Here is a 23,226-nt window from a genome sequence, read left to right as displayed (position 1 = left end):
GGCAACTTATAATAAATAAACACACAACTCTTTCAATTCCAGAAATCATCACTTTACTATACAAAAAAAAAAAAGAAGCCCTAAACATTTACAAAAGAAAATCAAAAGAAGTTGCATTTTTAGACCACTTGGGAAAATTACACAAGAGTCTGATGAACAAACAACATCAAAAAACATCTCCGTACCGTGTCAGTACCACCCAGAGAAATCCAGTTAACCATTATACCATAGGTTGAAGTGTTTAGTACCTGAAAGTCAACCCATTGCCCTCTTAGTCTATCAATTACCTATAATAATATAAAACCCTGGCATCTTTATACAACATGAACTTTATAGAAATAAAATTTTGTTAAAGGAAATAAAATATTAAAAAGATGACATAGTTCAGCTGCCAGTTGATATTAAGATGCATTAAGTTATAACAATCAGTTCAAGCAACATTTTAATAATTTTAGATATAGTGACTAGTGTGCTGATATCCCAAGCAACCTTGCTACAGCATAGTTTTACATATATACAAATCATGTTATTGTATATACACATCAAGAAATTACTCCAGTCATCTCAATGGTAGTGCCTGGTTTTTAAGCAGAAATTTTCCTTTGGCTTCTTGCTCACAGTGAGGGCCATGGGCAGCCATTTCTTTCCAAGCATTCACTGCACTCAAGGAAGCCTGAACTCCCAGTCTCTGTTTTCCTCGTGGAATGATGAGCAGTATTGAGCATCGGGTCTGATAGCATCTTTGGTAGAACTTTTCACGCAGTGGCTACACTTTACAAGCATTAGCACACTTTCTATGCTTCTACAAGACTGTATGACCCTGTCATGTTGGCTTTTCTAGCAAAGTAAATAATCATTCCAATGGCAGGTATTATTAAGAAGAATGCACAATAAAGTACCAGAAGTTCAGGAGAAAAATAGTCCTTGTTACTTTCTCTTCCTGGAAAATAACAAAATGGATGCAATTAATGTCTGGTACAAAAAGAAATTGTTTAATAAGAAAAGTCACATGTTTTATTTTAATAGTACCATTAGTTCTCTAAAGAAAAGTGAGTCAAAGCAGTGATAAGAACCAATAGAACTCAAAGTGCACATTTCTTTGAATTAATCAACTAATCATTTAGCAGTTGCTCTGGTCATGATGAGTCTCAAGATGTTGTTGACTTCTGCAAATTTGGATTCAAATAGATGCTGGCTCAATAACAGGATGGAGGGAAGGGTGCAATTTTTAGGGTTCATTTAAAAGAGTAAGAACTGGAGAAGAGGGTTTGCTTTGGGAAATATAAATATATACTAAAGAACTAGGACTCTGATCGTTACGAACTAAAATAACTAACCGGTTCTCCAAGAAAAGTATCGTAACTCCTAGTATGCCACCATTATAGTCAAACATCACCTGTAAGATTGTAAGGGAAAGAATTCTTGCTGATGGTGTTTTTAGAAATATATAGAAAGTTTCATATTTTGTATCTCTGAAGTAGGGCACCTTAATATATATTATTCCTCTTCAGCATTTACATCATTTCATGATAATATGAAGTTCTTTGGATAGTATTATATTTCAGCTTGAGAACCCCATGAACAGTATGAAAAGGCAAAAACATAGGACACTGAAAGATGAACTCCCTGGGTTGGTAGGTGCCCAATATGCTACAGGAGATCAGTGGAGAAATAACTCCAGAAGGAATGAAGAGATGGAGCCAAAGCAAAAACAACACCTAGCTGTGGATGTGACTGCTGATGGAAGTAAAGTCCAATGCTGTAAAGAACAATATTACATAGGAACATAGAATATTAGGTCCATGAATCAAGGTAAATTATAAGTGGTCAAACAGGAAATGGCAAGGGTGAACACAGAAATTTTAGGAATCAGTGAACTAAAATGGACTGGAATGGGTGAATTTAAGTCAGGTGACCATTATATCTACTAGTGTGGGCAAGAATCCCTTAGAAGAAATGGAGTAGCCCTCATAGTCAACAAAAGAGTCTGAAAAGCGTACTTGGATGCAATCTCAAAAACGACAGAATGACCTCTGTTAGTTTCCAAGGCAAACCATTCAGTATCACAGTAATCCAAGTCTATGCCCCAATCACTAAAGCTAAAGAAGCTGAAGTTGAATAGTTCTATGAAGACCTACAAGACCTTCTAGAACTAACACCCAAAGAAGATGTCCTTTTCATTACAGGGGACTGGAATGCAAAAGTAGGAAGTCAAGAGAAACACCTGGAGTAACAGGCAAATTTGGCCTTGGAGTACAAAATGAAGCAGGACAAAGGCTAATAAAGTTTTGCCAAGAGAACGCACTGGTCCTAGCAAACACCCTCTTCCAACAACACAAGAGAAGACTCTACACATGGACATCACCATATGGTCAACACTGAAATCATACTGATTATATTCTCTGCAGTCAAAGATGGAGAAGCTCTATACAGTCAGCAAAAACAAGACTGGGAGCTGACCGTGGCTCAGGTTATGAACTCCTTATTGCCAAATTCAGACTTAAATTGCAGAAAGTAGGGAAACCACTAGACCATTCAGGTATGACCTAAATCAAATCCCTTATGACTATACAGTGGAAGTGAGAAATAGATTCAAGGGATTAGATCTGATAGACAGAGTGCCTGAAGAGCTATGTACGGAGGTTCGTGACATTGTACAGGAGGCAGAGATCAAGACCATCCTCAAGGAAAAGAAACACAAAAAGACAAAACAGTTTTCTGATGAGGCCTTACAAATAGCTGAGAAAAGACGAGGAGTGAAAGGCAAAGGAGAAAAGGACGGACATATCCATTTGAATGCAGAGTTCCAAAGAATAGCAAGGAGAGATAAGAAAGCCTCCCTCAGTGATCAGTGCAAAGAAACAGAGGAAAACAACAGAATGGAAAAGACTAGAGATCTCTTCAAGAAAATTAGAGATAACAGGGGATCATTTTATGAAAAGATGGGCACAATAAAGGACAGAAATGGTATGGACTGAACAGAAGCAGAAGATATTAAGAAGAAGTGACAAGAATAGAAAGAAAAACTGCACAAAAAAGATCTTTATGACCCAGATAACCACGACAGTATGGTCACTCACCTAGAGCCAGACATCATTCGCCTTAGGAAGCATCACTACGAAGAAAGCCAGTGGAGGTGATGGAATTCCAGTTGAGCTATTTCAAATCCTAAGAGATGATGCTGTGAAAGTGCTACACTCAATATGCCAGCAAATTTGGAAAACTCAGCAGTGGCCACAGGACTGGAAAAGGTCCATTTTCATTCCAAACCCAAAGAAAGGCAATGCCAAAGAATGCTCAAACTACTGCACACTTGGACTCATCACACGCTAACAAAGTAATGCTCAAAATTCTCCAAGACAGGCTTCAACATACGTGAACCATGAACTTACAGATGTTGAAGCTGGATTTAGAAAAGGCATAGGAAACAGAAATCAAATTGCGAACATCTGCTGAATCATCAAAAAAGCAAGAGTTCCAGAAAAACATCTACTTCTGCTTTATTGACTATGCCAAAGCCTTTGACTGTGTGGGTCACAAAAAACTATGGAAAATTCTGAAAGAGATGGGAATACCAGACCACCTGACCTGCCTCTTGAGAAATCTATATGCAGGTCAGGAAGCAACAGTTAGAACTGGACATGGAATAACAGACTGGTTCCAAATCAGGAGAGGAGTACGTCAAGGCTGTATATTGTCACCCTGCTTATTTAACTTATATGCAGAGTACATCATGAGAAATGCTGGGCTGGATGAAGCACAAGCTGGAATCAAGATTGCTGGGAGAAATATCAATAACCTCAGATATGCAGATGAGATGACCCTTATGGCAGAAAGCAAAGAAGAACTAAAGAGCCTCTTGATGAAAGTGAAAGAGGAGGGTGAAAAAGTTGGCTTAAAACTCAACATTCAGAAAACTAAGATCATGGCATCTGGTCCCATCACTTCAAGGCAAATAGATGGGGAAACAATTGAAACAGTGACAGATTTTATTTTGGGGGGGTTCCAAAATCACTGCAGATGGTGATTGCCACCATTAAATTAAAAGATGCTTGCTCCTTGGAAGAAAAGCTATGACCAACCTAGACAGCATATTAAAAAGCAGAGACATTACTTTGCCAACAAAGGTCCACATAGTCAAAGCTATAGTTTCCCCAGTGGTCATGTATGGATGTGAGAGATGGACTATAAAGGAAGCTGAGCATCAAAGAATCGATGTTTTTGAACTGTGGTGTTGGAAAAGACTATTGAGAGTCCCTTGGACTGCAAGGAGATCCAATTGGTCAATCCTGAAGGAAATCAGTCCTGCATATTCATTGGAAGGACAGATGTTGAAGCTGAAACTCCAGTACTTTGGCCACCTGAGGCTAAGAACTGATTCACTGGAAAAGTCTGATGCTAGGAAAGATTGAATTCTGGAGGAGAAGGGGATGACAGAGAAAGAGGTCGTTGGATGGCATCACTACTTCAAAGGACATGAGTTTGAGTAAGCTCCGGGAGTTGGTGATAGACGGGGAAGCCTGGTGTGCTGCAGTCCAGAGGGTTGCAAAGAGCAGAACAAGACTGAGAGACTGAAGTGAACTGAACTGAGCTGATGTTTTAGCTTAAGTGTTACTTAAACATAGAGGCATCCTCTGACCTGCATTTTCTCCAGCTTAAATTAGGAAACTTAATATACATTTTTCCCAAATATACTTTTATAACCACTACATTTTCCCTCCATAGTTCTCATTACAGCTTATAGTTAAATGTTTCTTTGCTTATCTGTTAATTTTGGTTTCCTCCTTCAGACTGTGAATTACATGAGGAAAGAATCTAGTTTCTTTTTGATCCATCACTGTATAGCCAGTAACTGGCTCACTTCTTGGAGTAGCTTGTGCCCAATAAATATTTTTTTTCCAATAAATATCTTTTGAATAGTAATAAATTTTTTTCTTTCTACATCCTATCATTTTGTCATTTAGTTATAAATTGAGTACATAAAGTAATAGTATTCCAAGACTTGAAATTTAGTACTTTCTACTCCACTAAAAATCATCTGACAGTTACAATATTATTTAACATTTTAACCTTATAAGAACTTCTGAATAAGACATCATGGTATTTACTGGAGATTCATCTCTATTTACATTTATGTTTGGATAGCACGGTATGACCTCACAAATACTTGATTTTTTCAAGTGGTATATACATTGTTTCAGTCCTGGAAGAAATGAGTGATTTGGCCTTGGAAGTCATTACTTTACTTCTCCGTGTTTCTAATAACTGGAGGCCAACCAAGAAGAAAAGAATCATTAGATGAAGGGAAGCCCATTTTTGAATTATTGAAGTTAAAAATGTATCATGACAAATATAATGATAGCTATCTTATTTTTCTACTTTCCCTTGCTAGAGTAGAACTAGTCAGAGTATGAGTCCTAATTTAATGGGATATTCATTATCAAAATTATAGTTAGTCATCAATATTGGTGACATGGTAGGTAATGGTATTTTTGTTCCTATTGTTTTCTTTTCAATTTAATAAATAGTATGTTATCTTTTCCCTTTGGTTTCTCCCTCAAGCATCTATGGTAAAATTTTGCCAACGAGTTGGTTACCAGGGCAACCTTCAAATATGATTTTCTATTAGCTGTATCAACACTAAAATTCCTAAAGACTCCCAACATTTCTATCATTGGACTACATTTGAGCAAATGTATTTTTAAAACAAAACTAACAAGAAATAGTTTAAAATCTCAGCTAAATGCAAAGGTTGACTAGATAAAAATTTCCAGGAAAATGACAAATTTTTGTTTCCATTCTTTTTAGTTCTTTGAAACCATAACTAGTTTGGGGGTTCTAGCTGAGTGCCTATAAAATACTCAAATTGTTCATTTAAGTAATGAGTGAAAAATAGCAAATATATAAAGTTACTAACTTAATAAAGCAATTAGAAAATACAACAATGTATGAGAAAGAGTTAAAAAGTGGAGAAGAAGCTTTGGTATGTCTTTAAAAGAGAAACATTAACTACAGAAAGAATTATAAAAATGTTAGGAGTGCAAGTTCCTGGAACCAGGCTTAATTAAAGGTGGTCTGGAACCATCAGGGATTAAATAGGAATAGGTGAATTTCAATGTACTCATAATGGAGATCTCAGTCTGTCCAGAAATGTCCCCAACCTCACTGGAAGCACTAATTACATACATCCCTGTGTCATTTTGAGTGACATGATACAAGGTAAATGTCCCATTCTTTGAACACATAGTAACTTCATTGGCCAGATCAACTCTTTTCAGAATGATCACTGCATGTGGATGACTAAAAGTTTTACACGTAATAGTGATATTTTCCCCTTCTTTAACATTTCCAGATGGATGTATCATTATTGTTTTGAGGAGGTACTGTGAAGACAGAAAACATATGGTAAGGCGTGTAATCTTGAGAGATTTGGCCAGATGAGTAAAATTTTAAGTCATTTTCTGACCCAGGTGTAAATTTTCTTTACATTGATGAGTAGTTGCTGTATCTGGGAGCTCAGTGCCAGAGGCTCTTAAGAGTTGGTATTTGTTTATAATCATGTTTATTTCAAGTTTGGCTTCCAGTACACAAAGGGGGCTCATTAGCACTCAAGGAGTGGAAGACTGAGCAGTGATGGCTGACAGATTCTATTTTCACTGATAAGATCAACAGAGTGTACAGTGTGTTCACAGTAGGATTAGCAGGGTTAAATTAAGAGGCCCCTGAAATTCCTCTGCTGAGGCCGTTTCTACCTCCCTCTGTTTCTCCATCAGAGTAGAGCAGGATGAACAAGGATCTTGGGTATCTAAGGAAGCAGTTCTGCAGTCTAGAGACTCATTATGCTGTTCAACATTAAGATTACCATTCTCAGTTATTACTCTGTAAAGAGTCAATCCCAGAAAATATGCAGTTATGTTGTGTTCAGAGAGTGGCACTCTCTTCGGGTAGGAAGGAAAAGAGCCTGGATAGAAACTTGGTTTTCCATGCACCAATTCTACTTCTTCATTTCCTAATAACCCCCAAGGAAAGGTTTTGAAAATGGATTTAAACACATAAGCAATGTAAGACCTCAGAGACAAATGCTGAATTGTCAACATCTTAAAAAGCAAATGGGAATTCTACACTGACTTATGATAAAAAGTCAACATCCTGGCTAAACTCCTTAGGACAGAGCACCTGTACATCATTATTTTAGGAAACACTAAGAAATAGCCATAATCAACGTGGAATTCAGTTCCATTTTGCCAACTCAATAATCTAACCCTTGAAATTCTTTACAACCCACCAAGCTTGTTATAAAAATAACAAGAAACAAAAATTAAAAAAAAAAACTAACCTTTAACATCAAGTGTTAGGCTCCTTAGCTGTGAGCCAACTTCATTTTTAGATTCACACTGGTATACTCCCGCATCCTCTAACTGAGCCCTGTGGATGGTATAGGCACCACCTGTAGACTTCAGCACTGTGTAGCCAGTCTCTGCTTTTTTCTTCAGAATTATCAAAGTTGGGGGAACATTTCCACACGTACAGGAGATAATGACAGTGTCTCCTTCCTTAACACTCTCAGAAGGGAAAGCTGTAAGTTGTATATCTTTTGGAGCAACTGTGGAAAGAATTTAAAGATACCTCTGATTGAATGGCAATCAATCGTCACTGAAAGGACAGAGGAGACTGAGGGGGCTACAGTTCATGGGATCGCAAGAGTCAGCCACGACTTAGCAACTAAACCACCACTAGCTGAATGAAATATAAACAAATTCCATATTAATTTAACGACAGTAGCAATAGCTGTCAAGATGGTACTTGTGCTTACTGTTTGCATTAAATATTTATAGAGGCAATTAGAGAAGTTAAGCATTTACCAGCTTCTTGTAAAATGATCATGTTTTAATGAGAGAAGACACCTTATGTTCCTCTCATACTCCTTAATACAAAGGTCCCCAACCACCAGGCCATGGACTGGTGCCAGTCTGCGGCCTGCTGAGAACCCAGTCACACAGCAGGAGGTGAGCAAATAGTTATCAAACTTCTTCTGTATTTACAGACCCTACCCATCGCTCAAGAAGTGAGGTGAAAAGAATGCACAGAAGAATTATTCAAAAACCCTGATAACCACAATGATGTGATCACTCACCTAGAGCCAGACATCTTAGAATTCAAAGTCAAGTGGGCCTTAGGAAGCATCACTATGAACAAAGCTAGTGGAGGTGATGGAATTCCAGTTGAGCTATTTCAAATTCTAAAAGATGATGCTGTTAAAGTGCTGCACACAATATGCCAGGAAATTTGCAAAACTCAGCAGTGGCCGCAGGACTGGAAAAAGGTCAATTTTCACTCCAGTCCCAAAGAAAGGCAATGCCAAAGAATGTTCAAACAGTTGCCCAATTGCCCTCATTTTACACGCTAGCAAAGTAATGCTCAAGATTCTCCAAGACAGGCTTCAGCGTACGTGAACTGTGAACTTCCAGATGTTCAAGCTGGATTTAGAAAAGGCAGAGGAACCAGAGATCCAACTGCCAACATTCACTGGATCATAGAAAAAAAAAGAGAATTCCAGAAAAACATCTACTTCTGCTTTTTGACTATGCTAAAGCCTTTGACTGTGTGGATCACAAAAAACTACAGAAAATTCTTACAGAGATGGGAATACCAGACCACCTGACCTGCCTTCTGAGAAATCTGTATGCAGGTCAGGAAACAACAGTTAGAACTGGACATGGAACAACAGACTGGTTCCAAATCAGGAAAGGAGTACATCAAGGCTGTATATTTTCACCCTGCTTATTTAACTTATATGCGCAGTACATCAGGCAAAATGCAAGACTAGATGAAGCATAAACTGGAATAACATTGCCGGGAGAAATATCAATAATCTCATATGCAAATGACACCACTCTTATGGTAGAAAGTGAAGAGGAACTAAAGGGCCTCTTGATGAAGGTGAAAGAGGAGAGTGAAAAGCTGGCTTAAAACTCAATATGCAAAAATGAAGATTGTGGCATCTGGTCCCATCACTTCATGGCAAATAGATGGGGAAACAATGGAAACAGTGACAGGCTTTATTTTGGGGGTTCCAAAATCACTGCAGATGGTGACTGCAGCCATGAAATTAAAAGACACTCCTTGGAAGAAAAGCTATGACCAACCTAGACAGCATATTAAAAGCAGAGATGTTACTTTGCCAACAAGGTCCATATATATAGTCAAAGATATGGTTTTCCAGTAGTCATGTGTGGATGTGAGAGTTAAACTATAAAGAAAGCTGAGTGCCAAAGAATTGATGCCTTTGAACTGTAGTGTTGGAGAAGACTCTTGAGAGTCCCTTGGACTGCAAGGAGATCCAGCGAATCCATCCTAAAGGAAATCAATCCTCAATATTCATAGGAAGGACTGAGGCTGAAGCTGAAGCTCCAATACTTTGGTCTCCTGATGCAAATAATGAGCTTATTAGAAAAGACCCTGATGCTGGGAAAGATTGAAAACAGGAGGAGAGGGGAGGACAGAGGAAGAGACGGTTGGATGGCATCACTGACTCAATGGACATGAGTTTGAGCAAGCTCAAGGACAGGGAAGCCTGGCTTGCTGCAATCCATTGGGTCACAAAGAGTCGACTGTGGGTCACAAACGTGACTGTGCAACTGAACGACAACAACCCATTGCTTGAATTGCCGCCTTAGCTCCACCTCCTATCAGATCAGTGGTGACATTAGATCTCATAGAATGAACCCTATTGCACTTGAATCTCCCCAAAACCAGCCTCCTCTCCCATCCATGGAAAAATTGTCTTCCACGAAATCAGTCCCTGGTGCCAAAATGGTTGAGAACTGCTGCCTTAATGTAATTCTTACTCAGCTTAGCCAACAAATAGCTGTTTAAAAACAGTCATAGATTTCAAGTGGAAAATAAAATTTTTTTGTCACAGTTGTGCAGATATTTCTTTAAGTATAAAAGCCTTTGCAGGATTCTGAGTTTTGAGCTAGACCATTCCAAACCAAAAATTTAAGCTGTGCAGAGATGGCTCTTACAATCCTTAACACCAGTTGTTATCCTGAGCTAAGTACCTGACATACAACATCTCTGTTAATATGCAGCCTATGGAGGGGAGGTACCACATCACTGTTTTGTAAGTGAGGTTCCCATTAAGATTATCTGTTTTGAGACTTGATACTCTTTCTTCAACCAAAACTACAGTCTAAGGGCTTTCTTTAAGGCAGTGTATTGTTCTTCCAAGTTTCTTCCTTTCCTTTAAAATACAAATTATTATTGTAATGGTAACAAGACAGTCATTAACACCTTAGCGGAAATAATACCAAGGGGTAGGAGAGGAACTGACAGCCCTATTGAAGAAGAGGATCTCGAACCCCAAAAGGGAAGATATGAGGGAAATCCAAATTGACCACTTCATGACTTTGCCCAAAACCGCCTAGAGCTTCAACCTGTCAACTAGAAATTATTTTGTTCTCAGTTTTGCCTCTCCATCCTGGAAAGAATGGGTCTGGATCTCCTAACTTAATCCATCCTGGTGATTCTATGCCATTTTATTGACGAACCAGAGGGCATGATCAGTGCTACTCAATCTCTGAATTTATAAATGATTTAAATGCCTTCTTAGCCTTCTAAGCAAATCGTAGCAGTCATTTTATGAGATTACCATGAGGAATTTAATCCAGTTGGATAAGGTGATTTTGTATGCTAGGTGCTAAGTCGCTTCAGTCATGTCCAACTCTTTGCAACCCTATGGAGCGTAGCTCACCTGGCTCAGAATCCATGGGATTCTCCAGACAAGAATCCTGGAGTGGGTTGCCGTGCCCTCCTCCAGGGGATCTTCCTGATTCCAGGGATCAAAGCCATGTCCCTTACATTTAACCCACATTGGCAGGCAGGTTCTTTACCACTAGTGCCACCTGGGCCCTAAGTAATTCCAAAATATCTATATACATCTTCCTATCCTTTTTTCAACATCATAATCAATGCCTCGTAAGTATAACTGAAATTTTTGGCACAGTTCCTAGAGCTAGCCTTCCACATGAGGTTGAAAGAATTTTAGGATAAGTGACTTGGAATGGTTCATGGGAATAACTCTTCCAGGAGCTTTCCATGCAGAGGAAATATCATGAGTTCTTCAAAAGGCTCAATACTTTTTATTTTAGAAAATCTTATTTCCAGAAGGACTTTGTTCAAAACCAGTAACACAAACAAAATAAGACTACCACTAATAACTCATTTAATCATTTTAACTCACCTTGGATAATTAATTTGACTTCTTTTCTGCTTATTCCAACCTGGTTAATGCCTTCACAGACATAAATACCAGAATCTTCCATTTTTGTAGACATGAAGGTGAGAGTTTCATTCTCAGAAATAGGCTGTAGATCCCCATTACTTAGCTGCCTGCTCCACAGGATTTTGGGAGCTGGAAGGCCATTGCTAGAGCATGTCATATTCACAGAACTACCTTCCTCCAGGATGGAGGAGGGACTGACCGAGATGGTTGTATCCCTGGGAGCAACTGAAAAGGTAAAAGACAGCTGTTAGTTTGGCTGGTTACACCCTGCCAAAGAGTTTTACAAATGTTATAAAACTTGGCTTTGAGTTTAGTGGATTAGAATAATTTTTATCTTGGTAACTTTGCCAAAGGAAGTTTCTGCCCCATTTACTATAGCAGATACAGAATGATTGTTACTGCTGTTATTTAGTCCCTAAGTCATGTCTGCTTCTTTGTGACCCCATGGACTGTAGCCTGCCAGGCTCCGTGGGATTTCCCAGGCAAGAATACTAGAGTGGGTTGCCATTTCCTCTTCAGGAGATCTTCCCCACCCTACAGCCAGCTCGCATCTCCCGCGCTGTCTCTTTACCACTGAGCCAGCAGGGAAGCCCAATACAGAATGATAGAGTTGAACATGGATGCATCGTGGATGTTTACTCTCTTGCTGTCAAAGATCGGATGGTCAATGGTAGTGTGTATTGACATTTACGGTACATTAAACATGACCATGAACTATGCAATCCACCTATGAAAAGGTGGACTCTATTTTCCTACCTCTTGAATCTAGGCTCCCCTTGTGATTAACTTTGACCAATATACCCTGGGAGAAGTAACACTGTAGGACTTCCAAGCCTAGACCTCAAGAGGCCACCTTCATTATCACGCTCTTGAAACACTGCATTCTGGTGACTAAATCTATGCTATCTTCCCTGAGAGACACCACACGGAGAAAGGAAGGTCCAGACACCCCCAGCGAAGGCCCAGATGTGTGAGTGAAGTTACCTGGGAATACCCCCCACTGACCTTCTAACCGACTGAATGAATACGTAAACTCATCTAATACCATCATGAACACACTACCCATTTGACCTCTTCTTAAAGTGCCAGCTTAGAATCATAAGCAAATAAACAGTTGCTTTAAGCTTGGAGGTGTTTTTTATTTTTAAAGCAATCAATATTTTGCAGTTTCTTTTCAATAATTTTTTCACAATGGTTTCAACCATGAACCTCACGTTGACTATTATCTGGCAAACATGATAAAAAAGTCATAACCTATTGTGGATGCATCACACATGTACTTACCATTAACATAGAGTGTCTGTGTACTCTGCCTTTGTTTGGGTTCAAATTCCATTTCATCAATAGGTAACCGAGCCAGACAAACAAGAACATTTCCAGTATCTTCAGCGGTGGGGATGAAGGTCTTCTCCAAACTCTTGGTCTCTAGGGCTTTCTTACTTACATCTTTCGAGAAGACTTTATTCATCATAATACTCTCCCCTTTAAACAATTCAATCTCCAGCCGGTCAAAAGGATACACATTAGGAACCTTGCAGCTTACAGTGACTGGGTTTCCACTCACTAACGGACCACTCATTTCAATTTCTGGATCACTAGGGAAGGCTGCAAATATCAAGCAAAATATGAGGTTTATACATGACACTAGAAGAAAAACAGAACTAATCTTTATTAAATGCAAAGGTCTCAAAATGAAGGTTTTAATTCACCTGGGATAAAATGATTACTAATAGATGCATCACAACATTAAATATAAATATTTATGATATCAAATATAAATAATGCTGGGAACAAAAAATACCTAGCACATCAAATCATCAAGAAATAAATATGCTTCTTACTCGTCTCTCCTTAGTGATACAGTCTTGCTGACAGCTACGGACTAGTCTTTTCAAAGGACACATCAGCTTCTACCAACTTACTTAGTAAATATATATTCTAAGCATTGTATTATTTTTTGTGATATATTAGATGTTTACTGTGTGCTAGTCCCTTAATACAGAGAAGGCAATGGCACCCCACTCCAGTACTCTTGCCTGGAAAATCCCATGGGTGGAGGAGCCTGGTGGGCTGCAGTCCATGGGGTCGCAGAGAGTCGGACATGACTAAGCAACTTCACTTTCACTTTTTGCTTTCATACATTGGAGAAGGAAATGGCAACCCACTCCAGTGTTCTTGCCTGGAGAATCCCAGGGAAGGGGGAGCCTGGTGGGCTGCCATTTATGGGGTCGCACAGAGTCAGCCACGACCAAAGCGACTTAGCAGCAGCAGCAGTCCCTTAATATTCATTATCTCTGTCTTCAAAGCAGCCTAATCTAATGGGTGTTAATTTATTTTAAAGCCAGAAAAATGTACAAAGAATGTATTTGATAGCTAGGGAGACTTATAAAACTTACAAAGGCTAAGAGTCTGCCATTTAATGTCATATCTAGTAAGTCACCCAGCTGAGATCAGAATTCCTATTATCAAGAGCCCAGGCTTGGGTTCACAGAGCCATGCAGTTGAGACACTTTTATTTCCAACAGCCAAATTTAGGCAGATAGTTTTACGTGTTCCTTGGGTCTTACTTGCAGTTCAGAAAAAAATATAAGAGATTTAGATTCTAAATAATGTTTATAATACATCTGATACAGATCAATAAAAGTGAGATTAGAATGGTTATGAAGAGCAAGAGCAAAGCTGAATTCTTTCTTTCTCCTTAAGCAAAATGTCATCAAAGTGACAGGTTCTCTAATGTTTACACATGACCATAAGGCTTCACTACTGGTTCTCATTGCTGTTGGGAATGTGCCTGTATCAGCAGCTCCTGGACTCTTGGTAACATGGTAAAGCAATCATACTGCTTCTTTGGAGAGATTCAGGTATCTTTCTGGACATGCTCTAACTCATTTTGAAGAAAATCCTGAGGGGTAACACAAGTTTGGGCAGGATTTCTGGAGGAACATGTCCACAATTGTTCTCCTGAATTCTGCTGAATAAAAAGAAGGCAGAATGTATGTGCTGTGTGCTGTGCTTAATCATTCAGTCGTGTCTGACTCTATGCAACCCCGTGGACTCTGTAGACCCCCAGGCTCCTCTGTTCATGGCATTCTCCAGACAAGAATACTGGAGTGGGTTGCCATTTCCTCCTCCAGAGGATCTTCCTGACTCAGGGATCGAACTCTCATCTCCTGCATTGCAGGCGGATTCTTTACCGTCTGAATCACCAGGGAACTTTCTGATCACTGTGCATATCTTGTCCCTCATTCATTACAAACCAAGTAACTCCAACAATGGCAAAACACAGAGATTGAAACTATTCAGGAATTTTGTTAAGGTGACAGAAATAACAAGAAGAAGTGTAGTATATGCATGTGGTATAAATCAATACTCAAATCTAGTGCAGTCTCCTGATCCTTCTTTTCTCCTGAGCTGCTGTGCTGAACATCCCCAGGGATCATTCTAACTCCCAGGTTTGCTCCTGCTCATCATTGCCTCATGTCTCCATCCTGCCAAATGGCTTTCAAATGTGCCTTCAAAACTGGAGGTTCGGGCCTCACCCCCAATTTGAATAACTGAGCAACAGTCATCCCACTCCATGATCTGAATGGGCACTGGCACTACTCTTTGCACACAACCATCTCCGTATACACTATATACACCCAGAGGAGGGTGGAAAGCAACGAGTATGAAGTTTGTTCAGGTCCCTGATGAGAGAGTATCGACGTGACACAAACTAAGGATTGGGGATACTTGGTTCATACATAATATATACTTAAGATTTAGGGCAATTAAGTTGCATCAAAAACTCTGGTTTGGAGATTTGAGAACCATTCCCAATGCTAAATTCCCTTCCTAAACACAAGGATCTTGTTGTGGATCACAGATTTCCATTCTGCTTCTTCCAGTGGAACTGGGAACGACAACAACAACAAAACAGTAAACAATTCTGAAAACCACTTACAGTAGGGCTTCACCTGGATTCTCTTTTCCAGTTTCTTTTGCCCGCACATCACAGTGCACAGGTAGAAATGTTCGTTCTCGACACTCACAGGGCTCAGGGTCAACGTGGACTTGGAGCCCTCGCTCCTCACCTTCCCGTTCAGAGGGCTGTCTATCTGGGTTCTCCAAGAGAAAAATGGGGACTCGCAGTCCCTGACATCACAGGTCAACACGACTGAGTGGCCAATCTGAGCAGCAATCTGGGGTCCAGGAGAGATCTCAACAGTAAAGTTTTTCTCTGGTGGGGAGAAAAGAACAAGAAAAAATAAAATAAATTTTCTTCTTTCACCAAAGTTTAATGCACTGTATTTTTTCTGGCCTCTTTTTAGTTAATATCTGTGCCGAGAATATTTTACTCCTTTCCACTTTGAGACTATCAGGAAGGGAATTACATCTTTCAAGAACAAACCCACAAGACGCTGTGATTCATTCATTAAACAGATTGAATAAGGATAAAAATTTGTAGACGGAGATTGGCATATTTTCCCAACAAAAATTCATTCTCCACTCACATGTATTTATCAAATTCCTATAACTATGGAACAACAGCTCAAAAATAAGAGGTTCCAGTGTATCAAGCACTATTTAAACCACTCTACATATATTATCTCATTTAATCCACACAACTTCATGATCTGATATCATTACTTCTCCTTGACTCTCATTTTCTCCTTTTACTTTTCCTTATTTTCCTTCCTTTCCTCCTCTTCCTCCTCCTCCCCTTTTTTCTTGAGGAAAAATGGTAATTTCACCTGGCTTGCAAGCAGCAAAATTAGGACTTGGAGCCAGGTGATTTAAGATCCCAGCTTTAAACTTGAACAACTAAATCAAAATATCCTCATGCGGAAATAAAATCTAAGAAAAGTACTGAAAAAAAGGTATATGAATATGCCTTCTGATTAGAAGCAGTACCCATAATGGACCAGTACTTAGAGCTTCTATATCAACAGAATAAAGTTGTATCATTGAAAGTCACACAGAATCACACTGAAAACAAGTCAAAATCTAAGCATTAAAGTATTACGCAAGCCACCTCTTAAATTTGTTTAACACAATGTAAAAATATAATGAATTCAGGGACTGAAAACTGAGATGCCAGGTCAAACTCCTAAATCTCAGATATTAGAAAATCTCTTTGGCTGCCAATGCTATCCCCATAGGGCACCCTGGCTACTTTGGGATGACTACTATCCCAGGAGAAAAGGAATTTCAAATCTTGACTCTATTTTCCTGGTGAAAGTGGGAATCCTTGAGCACCTCTGAAAGTGACAGATGAGACTCCGCAGAAAACTCGCCCTTATGAATAGCCGGCTGGACGCAGAAGAAAGAAAGCTCAGCATATATATGATCCAAAGGCATTTTGAAGGGTTCTCATCCATGCCAGAAGATTTTTTTCAGTTTGATTGGTCTAACAGGGCCATTATGGTATTTTCCAAAGAATGCTTTCCTCAAATTACCATAACAAACTGATGTGCTATCAGATTTTTGAAGAGAAATTTCATTCAGAACAATAAGCACTGTTTCTGAAGTCCTTATATACTAGTGTGAGAATGGAGAATTTAAAGATCTATTTCCTGCCTGTGAACAGTCTCAGATTGTTCTTTACAGTTGCTGCATGTGTTACTGGGTAAACTCATGGCTCCTGGAAAAGCAACTCTGAGACAGAAAAAAGTGAGTGCTAGTCGTGTCTGACTCTTTGCAACCCCATGGACTATAGCCACCAGACTCCTCTGTTCATGGGGATTCTCCAGGCAAGAACACTGGAGTGGGTTACCATTGCCTTCTCCAATGCATGAAAGTGAAAAATGAAAGTGAAGTTGCTCAGTCGTATCTGACTGTTAGCGACCCCATGGACTGCAGCCCACCAGGCTCCTCCGCCCATGGGAGTTTCCAGGCAAGAGTCCTGGAGTGGCGTGCCATTTTTTGCCTTCTCCAGATGAAAGAATGATGAGCAATGGAAAAGAACCAAAACATCAGAGCCATGGAAGTTCTGGCAGGAAAGATTTCCAAGAAGCAAGAGTAAAGTGAGTATATAATTGTGCTAAAGTACATAACAGTCAGATGGATCATCAATAAATCTTAATGAAGTAATTTTGACATTGACGCTATTTCACTATTGCTTAAATCTCAATGACAGCAACTTTTTCATATTTTGCTTACCTTGAACAATTAATTTCACCTCTTTTCTGTCTTTCCCAACAGGGTTATCTCCTTCACACACATAAATCCCAGAATCGTCTGCCCTCATAGAAATTAAAGTGAGAGTTGCATTCTCAGAAAGGAGCTGTAGATTCCCATTGTCTAATTTCTTGCTCCAGAGAATCCGTGGAGCTGGTAGACCTGCACTGGTACACGTCATCGTCACAGAGTCGCCTTCCTGCAGCCTTGTGGAGGGATTCACGGATACAGCTGTGTCTTTGGGTGAGACTGAGAAGGCAGAACACAGTATTAGTCATTGCTAAGCATCATAATGGTCCCACAGGGCTACTGTAAATACTCTCATGGACTGTATTTACAGCTTTCTCAATCTTTCAAACTTACTCTGCCAAACCAGCATAAAGAATTGCTGAGTCATGAAAATTAGTCAATCCAGTTTCTGACTGATTTGATGGAGTTACTTTTTTTGATGTTTGGTGTTTTCAGATGGCCATAGATACTCAGAAATTAAGAAAAACCCTTAGAATTATGCGGTTCAATCTCCCAGGTAAGGTATAAATTCCAGCTCAGCTTCCTTGGCAAGTTTTCATGCAAGTCAGCTTCAATACTTCCGGTGCACAAGGCAGTCCACAGTCTTATAGTAAATATTGTCCATTTGATATTTGGACAGCTCTGATTATTAGAACATTTTCCCTTTATTGAGCTGAAATCTTTCTCTTTGTAACTAACTTCTATACACTGGTCATATTTCAGTCCTCTATTGCTAAAGAATAATCCAAATTTCACTTCTACATGACAGCCATTCACATACTTAATTATAGTTTTCATTTCCAAGTTTTATGTTCCTAGGAAAAATATCTCCTATTTCTGACTATTCTTCTCAAAACATTGATAAAATCCATTCCATCTCATTCTGTCTCAGCTAAACATGTTGTAGAAGGCAATGCTCCTTTCAGATATGGTGTCTAGAGAAGACCAGGGCATTTTAGTCTAGAACAGAGCACAGTGAGTACTCCTACACAACTTTGGGATTATAAGACAGCCTCAAATCCCCTAGGCATCTCCAAGAGAATGGAGACAATCAAATCTCATCTCCTCTCTCCCACCCCATGCACATGTGTCCAGGTATGCACACGCATATACACTCACACACAGACTAAAAACTGCTTATAAAAATTCTATACTTTGATATCTCAAGGCATGATGTAGAGTTTACAAAACATAATTTAAAAAATTTTATCACTTGAGCCTATTATTTCCCACCACCCAATCAGGTGGTGGTGATTGAGTCACCAAGTAGAGTCCGACTCTTGTGACCCCATGGGCTATAGCCTCGGGGCTCCTCAGTCAATGGGATTTAATAAGCAAGAGTACTGGAGGGGATTGCCATTCCCTTCTCCATGGGATCTTCCCAATCCAGGGATAGAACCCTGGTCTCCTGCATTGCAGGCAGATTCTTTACCAACTGAGTCACCAGGGAAGCTTCCTGATCAGGTGGTATTATCATTATTCCCCTTTGATAAATTGAGAAATTAAGTGACTCTAATTCATGGTTAATGGAGACAAAACTTAAGCTCAACTTTTCTCAACCTAATTGGGTGTGCTTTTTATTGAAGTATGCAGTTGACAAGAATTATGCTCTCAGTGAATCAAAATAGTATAAAAACTACAAACATGTTTCTCCTTGACTGTAGCTGCTTGGTTTATTGCTGTATACATCCAAGAGTATATTCCCATAGACAGACACAAGTACTTACTGTAGACTTCCAGTTCTTTTGTAGTTTTCCTTTCTTTGGGTGGAGAATCATCATCATAAATGTGTAATGTAGCTTGACAAACAAGAGCTTTCCCAATATCCTCATCAGTAGGTGAGAAGGTCACTTCCAAGCTCTTTGTTTCCTGGGCCTTTTTTTCTGAAGGCTCCAGAAATTCCTGGACTTTCATGGAACGGTTGCCTTTCAACAACTCTATCTCCAGCCTTTCGAATGGGTAAACATCAGGCACCGAACACGTGACTGTGACTGGCTTCCCGACCTCTGGGGGGCTGCTCAGACGAATCTCTGGATCCTTAGAGAAAGCTGCAAAGGTCGAACGAGTACATGCATGTGGATTTTTTGTTTGTATTGTGTAAAGTCCCTTACTGATTTAAATCAACGTAATCTGAGTCTAATATTTTTGTGAATACAATCTTAATGCAGCAGAATGAATTGTGTAAATAGCCTTTCATGGTTTGGGGTGCATTCCAAATTGGAACAATCTGTTAGAGAGCTCTTCAGTTCTGATCCTGCATGTACAAAGGGTTGCATGTTGCAGAGTAAAAGGAGGGAGAAGAAACTTACGCTTATTGAATACTGACACGTGCCCATCCCTGTGCTATTCATTTAACACTGATGACTTTATTCTATACTCACAACAACCCTAAGGAATAGATACCACATTCCATAGATATGAAAGCATAGACTCGGCATATTTGCATCTCTTTCCTAAGGTCACACAGCTAGTAATGGTGAAGCTGGGATTTAACCTCAAGATTTTTATTATTCTGTATTGCTACTGGGACTTTCATCGTGTTATATTACAGTCTTTTATTTTAGTGAGGGCAGATATACTTCATTTTATAGTTAAGGAACCTGAGGCTTAGAATGTCATGGCAAAGAATAACTATTGGGATAGACAGGCTAAGAAATGAAAAGAACAACTCTAAATAATTAGCTTCTGAAAATGGTGTCTCAGAAAGACATTCATCCATCAGAAAGGTACACCTGTGTGATCTTTAAGTTGTGGAAGGAAGATTTGCCTCCCAAAATATCTAACTCAACATCTAACTACCATTCCACTTGAAATTTTTAGTGCCAAGGAACACACTAGTTCAGTGAGCCATTGCTTTCTTTGCAAGGCTGCTTTCTATTGCAAACCACCATGATGGTAACACATTGGCTTGATTCAAGACTGTGAAATAAGAAGAACACAAAGGTCCCAACTCCAAATAATTTTACAATCGAATGTGGAATGGAGACAGGACTGTTAAACATAATGAAAGACAGACGTTTTTGGGAGAAAAAGAAAAACTTCAGGCAAGATAATTAAACCCAGAAGAAACTTCTGTTCTCTATTTAAATCTTCAACTATATGGTTCCTGCAAGGAGAGGCAAAGGAACTGGCAAATATTTGCTGTATGAAGAAACAGTACTTTTCATTTTTCCACCCAGAATTCTGTCCCTTGTATTCTGAAAGATATGTACCTATAATCCATATGGTTTGCTGTCAGGTGATATAAGAACTGGCTACTTTCCCCTGTATTTACATAAGGGGGCCTTTCAAGGAGCTCAGAAGCCTGTACAGACATAAACTCTGCATGTACAACCAGCATAATTGAAAACAGTCAGCCAAGCACAGTTTCTTGAGAAGCATTAGCAACATATGGGATTATTGAAGAATCAGTTAAGGTTATTGGATCAAGTTGAGCTTCACTATAGCAAAAGAAAAGCAACATAATTAGAAAAGATAATCAAATGATGGTTTCCTGAAGAGATGACTATCAAGAATTCCAGTTTTCTGGCAGGAGCAGTAACCAGAATGCAAGTGATGTATTTCAGGTTATTTTTTTACTCTTTTTCTACCTTTCTTTACTAGTTTGAGAATGGATTGAAATACATTTTGGTAGGCTAGTAAACAAAGGCTATTTATTCACATTCACTAGGCAAATCAAGTTCATTTTCCAAATATCCTTGAGTTTGAGCTATTGAGCATTAAGACTTAATGGCACCAAACAAAAACAGAAATCAAACCTCCTAAATTTATCTCTGCTGAAGTCAAATGAGTGAAAAGTTTGCAGATATTTTTCTTCTGTCTAAGGGGGAAGGTTTTGTACCAAAGCCCATTATTAATTATAGATCTCCTACTTAATCTTTAATTTTAAGTACCAAACTGCTTTAGAATAAATAAATAGAAAATCCCTTAAGTATGGAATTCATAGATTATGTGGACACATGGACAAGTAAACATGTTAGAATCCAACTAAAAAGAATTAAGAATAAATAAATAAATAAAAGAACCTTAGAGAATTTCACTTTATGGCTAAGAAAACTGAGGCTTGGAGAAGCTGAATCTTACCTCTTACCCATGGTCACCATATTCATGACAGAGTTGGAAGCAGAAGCCAAGATTTGGGTCTCTAGTCTGGTGGTAGATTCAGCTGTCTTCTAGATTTCTTTTTGGAGTATTTCCCCTAACCAAGAATCTGGACACGAATATCCTTTTTAATTTTTTTCTCTTAAAACTATCCTTTTAGTCATTAAAAAAGCTATAACTTTATCGCTGACTCAATGAAGATGAGTTTGAGCAAGTTGGTGATGAACAGGGATGCCTGGCATGCAGCAGACCACGTAGTCACAAAGAGTTGGACATGACTGAGTGACTGAATTAAACTGATTCTTTTAAAAAACTTATTTTAAAGCAAAATAAAGAGAAAATCAAATATTGTCTAAAGTACTCACAGTAGATCTCCACTCGGATTGCTTTCTCCCGTTTCATATCCTTGCAAGTCACTGTGCACAGGTACTGGTGTTCATTCCCGAAACTAACAGGATCCATGATCAGCATGGATGTGGTCCCCTCATTTTTCACCTTTCCATTCAGTGGACTGTCTATCTGAGTTCTCCAAGAAAATGATGGAGACTCACAGCCTGTTGCGCTACAAGTCAGTGAAACAGAGTCACCAATCTGAGCAAAAATTTTGTATTCATTTGGGAACATGTCAACTTTGAAAGCTTGAGCTGTGAAGGCAAAAAGAGAAAAACAAGCTTACCACTGGTTTGTTTAGTATTCTGCTCCTTCTTCTCTGTTCTAGTATAATACCCAGATCTGGCTGATCTCTTCCCTAAACTGCTTCTAAGTAATGCAAGGCAGCACTGGAGTCCCTGCCAAAGGAAGGCATTGAAATTATCTTCACTTAGGAGAACTTTCGCTTCTGACCTTGATGCCCATTTATCAGTTGTTTTTTCACTAGCCAAGTTTGATCTCATTATCAAGTACAGGAAGTTGAAAAGACAGACCTTCCTAGAGATAGAATCCAATTACTCATTCAACATTGCAAAAATCCAAAAAATATCAACTTTGCTGCTCTAACTATGACAATATAATGGTATAAATTAATAGCAATAGTCAATAGTATATTAAAAGTTAGGTAAAGCTTTCCCACTTTTTAAAAATCCTTCTGCCTTTCTTTACTATCATAACAAAAGTGACTGAAGCCAAAGTCAGGGCTAAAATGGAATGCTAGCATTTGGAACAAATCAAGGAGAAGAACTTACAAACTGCAAACACCATCCAAAGTATATCTGAGACTCCAAAGATCACAAACATCTTCCTAAGCATTTTAAGTTGCTGCTCTTATGAGAAATTGATTCCAAAATGCTTCTTTCTGTCCCTCCTGAAGGTGCCTGGGAAGAGTCTTGAGCTCTTAAAGCCAGTGAGGTTTGGTAAGGAATGAAATAGAAAGTCAGCTCTTTATAAAGTGTCTTGTTGCAGAGGCGGAGGGAAATCCCTTCAAGGGGAAACCTGGAGCAGAGCCAGAAAAAAAGTTTAACTGACACCCAGCCAAGTCCAGCATTAACCCCTTCCATGGCAGTCAGTACTGAAACTGCTCTCTCCATCATAGAAAATGAAAACCCTTCCACGGCCAAAATTAAAACTTTTTCTCGCTTTTCATTCCGAAAGGATATCTTGCTTGATAGATAAATGCTAATGCTTGTTTCAGAATGAGGCTTTCTGAATCCAACAGGGGAGAAGAGAGTCAGAGAAAT

The 23,226-nt window shown here is 39.1% G+C and overlaps 1 protein-coding gene across 2 annotated transcripts; it reads right to left on the bottom strand.

Moving 5' to 3' along the window:
- Window positions 1-36: 36 nt before the first annotated feature.
- LOC101114226 (vascular cell adhesion protein 1-like) lies at window positions 37-22,904 on the bottom strand. Of its 2 annotated transcripts, XM_004002236.5 has the most exons (9): window positions 22,735-22,904; window positions 21,919-22,197; window positions 19,180-19,500; window positions 17,426-17,692; window positions 15,228-15,503; window positions 12,569-12,889; window positions 11,243-11,509; window positions 7,337-7,603; window positions 37-940 (listed from the first exon to the last, which is right to left on the bottom strand). In XM_004002236.5, the coding sequence occupies exons 1-9, from the start codon at window positions 22,796-22,798 to the stop codon at window positions 795-797; spliced, it is 2,208 nt and encodes a 735-aa protein (XP_004002285.3). In that variant the 5' UTR covers window positions 22,799-22,904; the 3' UTR covers window positions 37-794. The 2 variants fall into 2 exon arrangements, with proteins under 2 accessions (XP_004002285.3, XP_012032543.3); XM_012177153.4 differs by lacking the exon at window positions 7,337-7,603.
- Window positions 22,905-23,226: the final 322 nt, after the last annotated feature.

This window comes from Ovis aries, chromosome 1 (genome assembly GCF_016772045.2).
Source record: "Ovis aries strain OAR_USU_Benz2616 breed Rambouillet chromosome 1, ARS-UI_Ramb_v3.0, whole genome shotgun sequence".
Lineage (NCBI taxonomy): Eukaryota > Metazoa > Chordata > Mammalia > Artiodactyla > Bovidae > Ovis > Ovis aries.
The sequence above is the reverse complement of the archived record's forward strand: the minus strand, read 5'-3'. Positions and strand labels throughout refer to the sequence as shown.

Bases quoted from the DNA above. Each gene is read 5' to 3' on its own strand.
- LOC101114226 (XM_004002236.5), bottom strand. From the start codon at position 22,798: ATGCTTAGGAAGATGTTTGTGATCTTTGGAGTCTCAGATATACTTTGG. The intron at 22,198-22,734 runs GTAAGTTCTTCT...TTGCCTTCACAG, and splicing joins TTGGATGGTGTTTGCAGTTT to CTCAAGCTTTCAAAGTTGAC. The intron at 7,604-11,242 runs GTGAGTTAAAAT...TTCTTTCCACAG, and splicing joins AGTCAAATTAATTATCCAAG to TTGCTCCAAAAGATATACAA.